We start from the raw sequence: 14,477 nt of genomic DNA on the forward strand, positions 1-14,477 counted from the left end.
TGCGGTGGACATAATGCACTTCATAACACATCATACACACACATTCCAGGACGTGTTGACTGGCACTCCGGCCGCGAGCAGGATGACATTTATCATGCAGTTCAGAGAGTAACCGTCTGAATTGGAGCGGTTTAGTTGTGCGCTGTGTATGTGTGTGTCAGTGTGTGTGTGTGTGTGTCGGGACTCGGGGGAACTACTGTTCTGTTGGACACCAACACAACACCGGGAGGTCGGGGAATACTTCACCGATCTTCTTGACCCAACAATGGCGAGGCGCAAACGGCATACCGTTATGAATTGATTGTCACGCGTTTGACGCGTATAGGCGATCAATTCCGGGGCTTGGGTTGGTTTAGGAGGAGGAATACACACCTTCTGTGTTCTGCCATCTAAAACGAGAAGAACCAGGGGGAAAAAAAGCTCCAGCAACCCTGGTCTGGTGGTGGTGGTGCATGGTTTCCGCCGCCGGGGAGAGGAGCTCAGTCCCGGGGAGGAGGAGATGATGGAAAGCCCGACGGAGAACCCGAGCAGGGCCGCGGAGTACCTGAAGGAGCTCAACAACATCATCGAGACGCAGCAGGAGTTACTGGAGCGCCAGAGGTGCCGGATCGAGGAGCTGGAGCAGCAAGTGTCCTCGCTGTGCTCGGAGAACGGCTGCCTGAAGGAGCAGTACCAGCGGCACCTGGCCACATGCAGGCTGCTGCAGCAGGGCAACAGCAGCCCCAAGCCCGCGGCCACGCCGCTGGGCGCGATCAGGGAGAATGTCAACCAAGAAAAGTAAGAAATGAACAGCCTCTGTATTATTTGCCCTCACATGTTTGTCTCAACTTATTGGGGTGGAAATGTAACTGGATATTATAGCCTAGTTAAGTAAGCCTACCAAATCAGTGTGCTACTGTACGTATAGCTATAGAAAGTTCATCACCACATGCATTTGTACCTAAAACAGTCTATGTTCTATAATGTAGTTTTCGATGTTATTCCTCCTATGCCTTTGGCTTTCATGCTGATCTATTCCTCGACTGGCTGCTCTCTTCTCTGCACATTGAATTGTCAGTGTTTTTATTAAACAGCCAGCCCTGGCTGAACGCTTTTAAAACCAGATTTTTGGAAGTGGAAACCACTGCTGTGAATTTTACTTGAGCACCTGTTTTCAGTGCAGTCACACACTGGCACAAATGCATGCAAATGGTGACCACAGTTGCTTATTAATACGTTTTCGAGTACATTATTTAAAAATGTATATTATTTATATCTTTCATTTGAGCCCTGTCCAGTTGTTTGTTTGTAGTTTATTAAAGTATGCAAGGCTACAGGCTACAGCACAGACTACAGACAATTCATTTCCACACCCCAATAGCCAGGCTGTACCAACATGTAATGAGGTGGAGAATGTCTGTGATCACAGTGATTTTTCTGCATTGTCATCATCACAAACTCTGTTTTTCATTAGTTCCCAGAGAGCTGGGAGGGAGCGATTGTCAGGTCCTCTTTAGTCTTTTAGTGTGCAGCTGTTGTTAAACTTGTACAGACTGAAGGTTTGAGGAGTCAATAGTCATGCCAATGCTGGCCTCAGCAGCCAGAAGACTTGTGGGGTTTGTTATGCCCGGTTGGCACATAAATCTTGGGGAGTGGAGTCCGGACAGATCAATTATGCCATTTCTTCCGTACGTTTCAAAATGTAATGCCTTTTATTGCTGGTCCTATCTGCAGGCAACTGGCTTAGCCCCAGACGGGACAGGGCAAATTGAGCATCATATCAGGGGTCACAGCAAGGCTACGATAGTCCCACCCACATTATAGCCGGATACCGTACCCTCTGGGCCCTGATGCTGGGTTTCCAATCCACTCTCCTTTAGCACTATCTCACTCATACCTCAACAGAGGCTTAACCTTTGATTTTGTGTGTGTGTGTGCCCGTACCTTTTTTAAAGATTAGTTTTTGGCGTTTCTGCCTTTATTGATAGTATCAAGTGAAGATAGACAGGAAAGAGGGAGAAAGAGAAGGGGAGAGACATGGAGCAAAGGTCGTCATGAACGGGACTCGAACACGCAACGCATGCACTGTCAGGCCAAAGCCTATATGTGGCATGCACCTGGACCACTTGGCCAGCGGGCGCCCCTTTCTTCTTTTTTTTATAGAGAGAGATTCAGGTTGGGGTTAGGATTTGGCATTTAGAGGTTAGCTTTAGGGGTTGGGGTTAGAGTTATGAGCCTGATATACTCACAGCTCACAACAAGTTGCGCTAGATCAGATATTTTCGGTACATGATGACGACACTGTACTGACTGTAGGGTCAGGGCATGGGTTATGGTTACAAATGGAAAACATGGCATTCATGAAAATGTCGTCGTGTGTGTGTGTGTGTGAGTGAGACTGTGTGTGTGTGTGTGTGGTCTCCCCTGACCGCATGTGACCTGTGTGTAATATACCAGCCAGGGTGTGTGGGTGGGTGTTACAGTGCTAAGCCGGGTGGCAGCAAATCATTCCAGCTGATGACTCATGGACAGTAGTTTGTCTTTGCTGTTGGATAAACCGTGGACCCTGAGATTACAGTCTCGTGCTGACCTTTAGCACGCTTCCTGTGTAAATCCTCACCTCGGGAATGGGCGGACAGCCACTGACAGTGGAATGATTCTGAATGATGGCCTGTGTTTTCATCTCCTAACATAATATCAGGATGATCTCCCATCAGAGACGGTCTTTACTCTTTACATCATTTCTCAACCTCGCTTGGCGAGAGAGTGTTACTGGAGCTGTGTGAACTTGATCAAATATGACAGTGGTTTATTAATGTAAAGTGGATTTTATGGCAGGCACAGAATTTTAAATATCATGTGAGTGCGCTAGTATGGGGGGGAGGTGACCATTTTGAAATGCAATAATACCAACGCTGTTTTGTGGGCGCCGGTGCAAGGGAAATCTTGACACAGGGGAAAATGAGATTTAACACTTGAAACTCACACCGGGACTACTTGTGATCCAGAGTGAGACGAGTTCAAGCCTCGAGGTGTTCAAAAAGAGTGCGTGGAAGAATGCGGTGCACGTCCACGTCCATCATTTGCCACAGGTGTCTTCTTCACAAGCACTCTGAATGGGTTTATTTCTGCTGTTTTGTTTTACAGATCAGTTTCTGTTTGAACTCAAACATCATTTCGGTCATTACCCTCTCTCGGTCATTACCCTCTCTCGGTCTCTTTAGTTTAAAGTGCAGGTAACAGAACAGAAGTGTTCCCTCATTTGCATTCATCACTTATTGAAAGTGACATTGCCTTGGATTGTTCCTAAAACATCGCTATTCTGAGGGAAACGCTTGCTGAAAATAGAAGATCGACAAGCTCACAACCTGACGCATTGTGGGCAAAAGGAGAGGTCATAGTATAGAGCCTTGTGGGACTCCGGCCATAGTGTTTGTTCTTTGTTGTTAACCCCAACATTCATATTCTGGGGGGGAACAATTACAGGCGGAAATCAAGTCCATTATTCTAAGAATAGAAGGTTTAAGTGGTTAAATTATATCCGAGACCTTTCACTCTGAAGCTGTATTTGTAATGTCCTGTGGCTTCCGCCTTATGCCTTTGGAGATGGTCTGAGCCAGGCACTTTGCAGAGACGATACGTATAGAAATCTAATTCTCCGTGATGGGCAAACGGTTTCCTGCAGCCCTGTTATCTCCTCCAGGTTGTCTACAAAGTGCAAAGTGGATGTCTGTCCTGCTACAGTATCTCTCTCAAAGTGCAGCCAACAACCAACAGAGAGACAGGCGGCATCACAACAAATAATATACGTGTAGTTTCTTTTCTCCCCCAAGTCAACGGCTTTCTCTGTGCGTTCCGCATGCAGCAGCACATTCCCACGGGCAGCATTGTCACAAGGTACTGCTATTGGAAATCAACCCTGTACATGTTGGATCTATAAACCCTTCCAATTAGATCACCCCCCTGCCCCCACTTACAGGATCTGGTCAGCAGAATGAACAGGCCTGGGCAATATTTCAATATTACATCAATATCGTGATATAAGACCTGATTTTTAATATCGTAATATGAAGGCACAGTTAGTATCTAACTTTGCCCAGGGTTTACATAACAAAAAACCCTTTTTCTTTTTTTTTTTACCAATTTTTCCCCTCTATATCTATAGCATCCTTCATCAGCCACTGAGTAGTGAGGTGGTGTTTACCTGCAGAAACATATTGCCCTCTCACAGTATTGTATTTTGGTGTTGTCACTTGTCACTGGTTGTTTTGGTAGCCCAAAAACATCTCTGCCTACCAAAACAAACAGTGAAAATGCAAAGATAAAATAACTCTCTACAAGCTCACAGGTGCGTGAGCTTGTTGAATCTTCGCAATTCGATTTTGATATCTACGTATTTGGTAAAAAAAAATAAGTATTTTGATGTTTTGTCCATCGCCCAGGCCAGCCCTACTATCGTTGTGAATGGACATTAAGCATATGGTTAACATCTGGTTATATATCAAATATTCTGAGCTCCTACAGGTCTCCTTTTAGTAAACACACTGCCATCTGCTTCCATTGTTCAATGTTCCACTGAAGAGAAAGTGTTCAGTATGTATGTAGCACTCAAAGACAAAGGAATAAAATCAGACAGAGAATCAGCTCCTTGTCATTGTATCTCCTGAACGGTGTGCCTTGTCAGCTCTCTAGTCTCAAAGTGTTTGTGCTGACTCTGTGCAGTTTCCACAGTGAGAGCAGAGCCCACTAATGTGTGTGTGCGTGTGTGTATGCGTGTACGTGCATGCATTGCTGTGACTATATCCTTTCAAGCCTACTTTGGAGTTAAGTGAAAGATAATGCAATTTATACAAACGCATGAGACCAAAGTGTTTCTTATTTACATGGTACAGTAGGAAGTTATTAACTGACTTCCCTACTACCTGGATTTGAATTATGTGTACCGGTAATTCACAGTGAATTTCCACCTAAACACTACAGTAACTGTCTCAATTCTCAATGAAAATGTGTCTATTTTTTAATAAGAAAGGGGGCATGCTATTCACTATTCAGCCAGGGTCTTTATATTGTTGTTGCATGAGACTTGATTTGCAAGCATTTTTCTTCCTTATCTAAGAGGATGCATCACCCAACCCAGATTTATCATTCAGGTCCTGTCCTAGGGGCCCATATAGCCAACTGATTGTAAAAAATGTTTGCAATGCTGATGTGGCGACTGAAGTGGAGGGATACTAAAGTCTCTTAATTTTCTGCACACGTCTGGTTTAAGCTTGTGAATATGTAGGTTAGTGAAACGCTATCTAAAGTTAGATCCACAGCTGAACAAATTATTAGGAGAAATGTACTTGACTTTACTGTACAGCCCTGCATCAAAGTAATTAGATGCAGCATTTACTGTACTACGCACAGTACCCAGGGCCACTGGGTGTTCATTGTTGCGGTCACAACAAGCCATGGGAAATGGAAAATTATAGTTTTGTAGTTTTATAGTTTTCTTTCAGGTGAGTTATTGCTAGTGTTAGTTAGGGATAAACTGAGACTGGGGTCCCAGAGTGAACTTGTCAAGCATATATCTAAATTCAGTATGAAGCCCAGTAGTGAGTATAAACAAACATGGAAAAGTGTTGTTGTGGCTAATAAAATATGGATGGGCAACGTAACAAATCACAGTGAACCCCAGTACTGCTTCCATTAACGGTGTAATGGAGCTCATATAAGTCAAAACAAAGACTCCAGTCGTTGGTTCAGAACCAGTTCGCCACGTTCACACGGTTTGAACAACGGGCCCAAATGAATGATATGGTTTAGAGAGGGCCATCATCATCCATTTAGCGAGGAGTGGGCCATATAATGAACTCTACCTTTCTCTGTAATCGTTAATGGAATAGTGTTCAGAGAGTTTCATAGTAACCGTTAATGGAATAGTGTTCAGAGAGTTTCATGAAGTGTGTGTGCCGTGCTCAGCTGCCGGCTTGTGTTTTTCTCTCTGCAAGTTCACATTGTTGATGGAAAATGAATGCTACAGAATGAGGGTGTTTAGTCCTGTTGGAAACACTGATCCGACAATCTGCCCTAATCTGTTATTATGTCTTATTGTGCTGCAGTTTGGAGGCCTTTGTTCCACTCCTATCTCCAGGAAATCTGATTAAATCCTGTAAAACTGGAAGGGAATTATGCTGATCTGGCTTCAGTTTCATAATGTGGTTTGATGTTGACTGAGGCTAATACATCACACTGTGCCGCTCTGTTTTATGGATGAAGAAATAGTTAGGCGTCTTTCTTGAGCAAACAGTCATTCAAATTGAGATGTCGGGGATGTCCTAATGATGTGGTACATTGTGAGCTTGTACAGTAGATTGTCCATTTTCACTATTTTCTGAATATCCTCGAATATTATTTAAATGGTAAATTTGGCAAAGACAGCACTTGTCAGTGACAGTGTATCATATCACGATCATACGAAATCACAGTCTGAAATTAATATAATTTTGATATATTGCTCAGCTTTAGGAATTATTAGAGTGTGACAGGGATGCTGTGATCTAGATCTTTCGCTTCCGATCAGATACCGATATGGCAGCATCAATACCGATTCGATACCGATCTGATATAGCACATATTTAAGTCTCTCTATGCTGTGTATTGCTGCTGCGTGCTGCCTGCTGGCTATCTGCCTGCGACTATAGCAAACACTGATCACGCGTCCTCTACATGCTGCTACATGCTGGATCTGCTGGATGGAAGTGCTGGAGCGGACTCCTGGAATGGATTTTCGCTCCGATCCACGTTTTTGACTGATATCGGGCCGATATCCGATCTGAATATCGGATCGCAGCATCCCTACTGTATATGTGACAGTCTCTACATTATTATCTAAGTTATTTAATTATGATCTCTGTCAGTGTCTGGTGGAAACCTCACTGTTACTCTTCAGGATTGTCAGGATGTCAAAAGTAGCAGATCTACAAGCTCAACAAGTGCAAGCGTTTCGCGCCGCGTTTCGAGCTTGCATAATCCGCTACTTTTTATGCTTTTGTGTGACGCTGCGGCTGTAGTATGATCAAGTAGTGCCCGACAGCAACGATTATGTACATTTTACATAGATACAGTAGATAGTCTCTCCAAAAAAACAAAATGTTTTCTTGCAGCGTCCGTTGGCTTCCCCGACTGTAATTTTCTGCTTAGCAAAACCCTCTCTTAAGTCTGTGGGATGGACGGAGCCCGCAGCCAGGAGATTGACAGCTCCATAAATAGTGGCGGCCGGCCTGCAGTAACGGCCTTAGCATGTGTTTTTGGAACCCGCAGCAGGAAATAATAGCATGATGGAGAAATCTGTTTCCTGTGGCTGGCTGGCGGCATCCCCTCTTTCACCCGCCGATCTGCTGAACAATCAGTGTGCCCAGAGAAATTTATGACCGCACCAAATCCCTCTCTCTCTCTCTCTCTCTCCAGCAGAGGCGAGAGAAGAGGAAAAGAAATCCCTTAATGAAATCCCCCGGCCTAGATTAATGTCTACACACGGGGACATGATTTGCATTCAGAACCCACGATAAATCTCAGGCAGTGGCCGAAGACAATTTGCAACTTGCGCACAGATTTACCAAACGACCCGCCCGCCTTCATAATTTTTATGAAGTGTACTTCTGCAAACATTGCAGCCGTCTCCGCCCCGCGCATATGCACACAGCTGTGGTCCTGACGCACGTCAAGCTCCGCTGACCCTGCGGGTCCCGCCGTCAGCCTTGTGATGGCGGTGTTAAGTTTGGCTGATGCCCTTTGAAGAAAGGCAGCAGTTGCCCCGTGAGAACGACTAATGATGGCTTTAATGAGCATTCTTTACTCCATCTGATACTGGTAACTGTTGAAGGCCACAGCAAGGTGCGTGTGTGGAAAACTGTGGATGAATGCGTGCGTGCGTGTGTGCGTGATTGCATGCGTGCGTGCGTGTCGACAGTGCTACTTAAGAGTGCGATTACAGTTTTCTGATCTAGTTTTGAGCAGATATAACTTTGCATCATCCGGCGGGTGGAAACGAGAGCTTCCTGGACTCCTCCAAAACTATTCCCTCTGCCAGAAGTGTTGTAATTTTAGGGCCTATCCATAAACCTGTGATGCTGTGCATGCAAGTTAGCTCATCTTTAAAGTGAAAGATTACTGTAGAAGTGTAAATGTGAATGTGCATTCCAAGCGAGAGGGTGAGACTAGGGTACTAAATTCGGCATCCATGTTGTTGGGTGAACAATAACAACATTGTGACACCCACCCAACCGGATATAACCAGATACAAGTTGGGCAGTAGGCTAATAGGCCATGGTTCTAGACCGGCTCACACTACGGCTCAGAGAAACGGACCAGAAATAACACATCTCTTCATCAAAAATAGACGATCTACAGGCTTACTGTACAACGCAGTGTGACGGGTTATGAGCTTGTAGATCTGTTATTTTTGGCTAATATTCCCCCCAGAATATGGATACTGGGGTTCAAGTGGTTTAATAACAACAAACACTTTATACTGTACTACTGACACACTGACCGGTGTCCCCCAAGGCTCTATACTAGGGCCTGACCCTCCTTTTGTCTCTTTACACTAAATGTTTTTGCTACTTCAGTAGATTTCAGAAAATGAAGGCTCCTCGTGATATTAATTCCCTGTGACATTTTGTTAACACTGTTTTGTAATGGCGTAGTGGGGGATATGTGCGACATAATTCCAGGCAACTATTTCAAAGACCATTGAGCTTAAGATGGTAATCTGCCTCAGATGGACCCGTCTGCAAGGAATGGATTCAAGTGGATGTGAAAGCTGAGCCTTTATTATTATTATTATGCATTCTGCCTCCTTTTGTCCTGGTAATCCCCCCCACGGTTAATGTCATGGACCCTGGTGACGTGAATCGATAAAGATGAATACACAAATCACTCTCGGGGCAGGTTTGAGCCTAATGGTTGCATGCATTGGAGAGCACGTTTATCTATATGGCTGCATCGATTATGAAAAAAGAAGAATTTGTAGGTGATTTAAATAATATAATCAATTTGGGCTGAGATTGGCCGACATGTGTGTATGTGTGATATAAAATGAAAGCTTATCGAACATCTCGATTATGATTAATACCAATTAGACTAATGGGTAAGACTATATAAATGATAGTTACAACCCTACATCTATACACCTCAAAAAAGCTTGTCTCAGTGTCTCTCCATACTGTACACAATTTCGTTTATAAACAGGCTGCCAGTATATTTTCATTACAAACGACTTTCACCAGCATATACTAGAACCATGTTGTTATTCGTGAAATAATTATAATCTTGATTCTTGACCTTGGCTCAGCAGAACAGAATGCTCTGTCTGCCACTACAGTATGTGCACAGCGAGTGCACACACAAGATAAGAGAGAAGGAACTTAAACAAATGAAACATGACACTTGTATGAAAGCAGAATGACCAGTTACCTTTACCAAGAAGTCATTAAATCATTATTTACTCTCACGTGGACTGTACACAGTCCCCCCCCCCCCCTCCAGATTAGGTGTGACTAATGCGAGCCGTGCTATTTCTCATTTTTCTAAGTGTTCTGACTGATCCAATTTGCCTTAGCTATCCCTTTCAGAGTCATTGTTGCACTGCACATGCGTACATTGTGATGTTGATGCCGAAACAATATATTGTGCACCTCTAATAGAATTGGAAGCAGCACTTAATACCACACTGTTCAGTCTGTGAAGCTCGACACCCAGGGGTCCCTCGGGGCCCTCTAAGGAGCAAAATTAGATATAGCGTCAACATAATTGTAACGACTTGAACCCAATATACGCTGTCTATTTGAAAATAGCAGATCTGTTGTGAGCTAAAATAGATTTTCTATTTTCAAAACATCTTATCATAATCAATCAATAATGTGAAACATTTGGAATATTTTTAGAATCCATTTTTAACCCCTGGCACAAAATATTTTCAGATAGGGAGACCTGAGACAAAATACATTAATTAATTTGGGGGTCCTTGACATGAAAAAGTTTGAGAGCCACATCAGTCAACAGTTTATTTTTGAGTGGTGCAACCACTCCAAGGAACAGCAATGTCCGTGTGTCTGTGTTCACCCATCTATGTGACGTTATGAGCACCAGTATATGACTATTAGTACCAGTAGGGGCGCTGTTGTGCCAGAAACAGAGAGAGATATAGTGCTGCACTGTTGCCTGCTAATGAGAGAGAGAGAGAGAGAGAGAGGAGTTGCACCACTCAGTTCACACAGGTGCGATTTTTTGCTAATACAAACACAAACAATATACACTCCACCTCCACCCAATTTACTGTAACTGTTGTATGAAAAGTGAAGTGAAGGTACAGTACACTTCTGCTAGTGGAATCTAGTATCTGTTTCTCTTCCTTTCTCGTATAAGAGGTAGCTAAAACGTCCAGTCTGTTGTTGATTTTACTGACGTACTTTTAACGGCAATAACCAAAAATATCGAAACCAGCAGGTGCTTTTTAGATATACAGTATGTATATATTTTAAATAATTTACTAAATCTAGGTCTGGTTAACCACTTAACCCTGTATTATACTTTGTTGAACAATGGTGGCATATTGTGAAAATAGCTAATATTTTCACTATTTATAATAATTGTTCAACAATCGTAATCAAGGCAAAAGTTTGAAAGAACCAGGATATTGATTTGAAGTCACATCGCCCGGCCGTAGTACTTAGTCAACGTTCAATGGCAACAAAAGCAGCGTGGGGCAGCGAGGCTAAAGAGTGCTCGCCCTCTTGTTTTTAATTTCCTCGGTAGTTACCCGCCTCTCAGCTGTGTGGGAACCGAGCTGACGCAGCAGCTGAATCGAAGGCAATTTGTACTGTGGTACCTGCAGCAGAGAGCTTTCTGAACGGCTGCCACTGCCGTCTCTTCTGCCAAGTGTGAACGTGTTCTGTGTGGATGTTGGCTGCATGGCCAGATAGAGGCTGAGTCAACGGCTAAACACACGAGGAACCTGTGGTCGGTCGCACGCCTCTTATCATCGGCAACATGTCAGACAACTTCCTATACGGTCCGTGTCGGACTGGCTCCATTCCTTTTTAACCATTACAACCGGGAAAGCTTCCGTGTCATTTTAGGTTTGAGCTATATATGTAGCTACATTTTTCAGAAAACTCTTAGGATTTAGAACAGTGGTTCTCAAAAATAGAGAGCTGATATTATTTACTTTTATTTATTTATTATTATAAATTTTCTGGCAGCCTGGGGTTTCCTGGCACAAAACATTGGGGTTCAGTGTCTTGCTCAAGGACATTTTGATACACCTGAGTTGAGGATCGAACTGGTAACCTCCATGTGCTGGCCAGCCAGGGGGAGATAGTTTAGAGTCCAAGATTACTGGGGACACGGGGAGAACATGCAAACTCCACACAGAAAGGCCCTTTCACAAACCCCGCCTCGGGTATGGGCACTGATGATGCAGAGGAGGGAACACGTCCCCAGCGTGCCCAGCGGGAATTGAACCCAGGACCTTCTAGCTGTGAGGCAACAGCACTACCTAGTACCGACTGTGCCACCGTGACCCCCAGTCATTTTCATATCTACTCCTTTGTGTATGTGCAGTTCACCACCCCATTTGACCAAACACACCCCCCTCTCCTGTAAAAGTCCATTCAAATTCAAAGTCTACGTTAGACTTACTGTATTGAAAACACTGATATTGTCCTAATTAGAGAGACCTTCGTTATTCCATAATTCATTCATTTCATTTCAAAATATTTTTTACATCAAATACATACATAAAAGTAAAAAATAAAAATGAATAGAAAATGAAGGTCTCTTCACATTAATTTGAAGGACAATATAGCCTGTCAGTCACCAGAAGCAGGGACATTCTGTTTTCAATGGCTCTAAGGAGTTTGAAGTTGAATGTGCTTATGCAGTAGGGGGGGTGTTTGATCATATGAATATGATAAACAACTTTTAAAAACTAAACTGTGGGGTGCATGAAAATGATCTGCAAATTATTTTTAAACTAGGGCTGGCTTCAAATCAGATTTTCTCTTTTTATATGCCACCACTGTATACAACCAAGTATAATAAAAGTATATTTGGGGGAAAATAATACCTGCTTCTCTATCCGATTACCCTACATGAGCAAGATTAACCATTAAGACACTACGAATTCCTTCTAAATCGGTAAATTATTCCAACATTTTCAAACACTTTCACGATTTTTTTATAAAAATAAAAATAAATAGCTGATGTACAAGATCGTTCGTCACTTCATGCCGCGTTGCAAGCTTGTATAGCCTGCTGTTTTTTAATAGCCAACGCAAACATAAAATGACATGGATGCTTTACCGGTTTTAATGGGTTAATTTGGTTATGGGATCTAAATCAATTTAGATATATTTCCGGTTAATTAACCCAGCCCTAAATCAAAGCAAGCTTAAAAATAATACTGTCTGGTGCCCAGGTAGACGTTTAAACGACCCCAGAATAGTTTTTTAACCCATTTAGGCCTGACCTCAAATAAAAAAAAAAATCTTCCTCCAGTTTTCTGAAATAAATATTTTCATGATTTTTCAAAAATAGCAGACCTACAAACTCGGTGGCGCGCTATGAGCTTGTAGATCTGCTATTTTTCAATAGCTAAAACACCAAAAGGGGTTCCCGCCCAAAATGGGTTAAAGTGTGGGGTTTGTGATGTGTTTAGACAGGGCAGCTGGCAGACAGGAAGAAGGACGTTGGACAGGAAGTGCAGAGAAGGGGAAGGACATGGTTCAACATTCTGTATCATCATCAGAGAGACAGACACGACACCTCGACTTCACTTAAAAGCACTAGTGATTCTCAACATTCTGGCATTTCAAGGACCCCCAGTTATACATTAAGGCCACGGACCGCCTTCTGGGACCCCAATATACACTGTAAAATCATCAGTGCTTATTTAAAGGTAGGGTAAGTGATATTTTTTGGTTTAAAAAAACAAAAAGAGTTTTGTCAGATGGTTAATATCTATAATCTGATAGTAATCATTATCATCAGGTCCATCACAGAAGAGGACCTGATGCTGATCCAGGAGAGAGAGTTTTGCTCCTTGGAAGCTTTTAGACAACTGGAGTGTGACATCGGGGATGTCGGCGACATCTTCAAAGACCTGGCCATGATCGTCCACGATCAGGGAGACGTTATTGACAGTATAGAAGCTAATGTGGAGACTGCTGAAACTATGGAGAAATCCGCTAATAAGCAACTGGCCCAGGCTGCAAGCTACCGGCAAAGTTCCCATACGAAGATCTGCATATTGGTGATAGTACTGGCTGTGGTTGGTGTAGTTGTAGGACTCGTCTTCTGGGTAGCCGCCAAAGGCTGATGAAGTCCTCCTATTGTACATCCTCTTCCTCCTCTTCCCCTCACCATCTGTTATTATTAATATTATTACAGTGGTCCCCCCCTATATCTCCACCTCTTTAATAAACAGAAAATACCTTTTCAGGTAGTTTCCAGTTTGAATTTTGTCTGCTCATAAGTGTCATCACTTCCAATTTCACTTGTTTAATCTGCATATGAATTCTCTTTCCTGATTCGATAAAATTGGTATCCCGACTGAACCAACACTCTAATGCAATGAGTACTATCAGAATTTAGAGCTATTTATTTATTTTAAACAAAGAAAATCACTTACCCTAACTGTAACTCTAAGAGTGTACAAAATGGAACCAAATGGACCCTTAGGGATCAATTTGGTTCCATTTACAGTATACACTCTTAAGAGTTGCATGCCTTTGGAGCCCTGGTGGTCCCCGGACCAGACGTTTAGAAACGTGACTTAAAGCTGCCTTGGTTTTCTCTGTTTCCTGCGGGGTACTACTACACTGTTGAAGTGGTTTACAGGCTCGGTGGTCTCCCATGTTTTAAGCAAAGATCAGGGCTTTTCTTCCCCTGGCATACCGTATAAAAATGTGGTTCAATTTGATGAGCTGTCGTCTTGCATTTCTGTGGCTATTAGACATCATCCCCGTCATTATAGTGACGCATGTAGGCATACTAACACAAAACAAGCAGCTCGTATTCCCATAATGGAAACCAAAGCATTTCTAGAACTAACCAATGTTGCATCCTGCCTGAGAATTGTCTTTTTGAAAGACGGAGCAAGCGTGTAGCAGACTGCTACACACGGCTTGCTCCCTTCCCCCTGTTTTTAATTTATTTCTCATATGTTCTAGTAGTATCATTGTTGGTGTGTGGCTGTGGTGTGTACAGTCTTGCGAACCTTTCCACTCTGGCATTCTATGGCTTACGGTACCCGTGTGAGTAGCAGTGACAAATTAATAATTTTCTTCAGTTCTTGTTCCTCCTCCTAGGTATTGTGCAGCAAACAATTATATTGATTACAAAATACTTTTTTTGGGGGGGGGGGACATGATTTATCAGTTTAATTAATCATATCCACTTAGGTCAGTGATGTTTGGACAAAATGTCATTGATTTATGGCCAGATCTTGTAGA

General features: G+C 43.0%; 1 protein-coding gene across 3 annotated transcripts in view; it reads left to right on the plus strand.

Annotated features, from left to right (window-relative positions):
* Positions 1–14,477, plus strand: part of LOC308316020 (IQ motif and SEC7 domain-containing protein 1-like) — a 192,208-nt gene continuing 177,731 nt past the window's right edge. For 2 of the 3 annotated variants that reach the window (XM_080764344.1, XM_080764343.1), the window contains exon 1: positions 1–777. In XM_080764344.1, coding sequence (XP_080620470.1) covers positions 500–777 — 278 coding nt within the window. In that variant the 5' untranslated portion in view covers positions 1–499. The remainder of the gene's footprint in view (positions 778–14,477) is intronic. The other variant, XM_080764338.1, reaches the window with a different exon arrangement.

The sequence above is a fragment of the Protomyctophum bolini genome, assembly GCF_963924005.1.
Source record: "Protomyctophum bolini genome assembly, chromosome: 5".
Lineage (NCBI taxonomy): Eukaryota > Metazoa > Chordata > Actinopteri > Myctophiformes > Myctophidae > Protomyctophum > Protomyctophum bolini.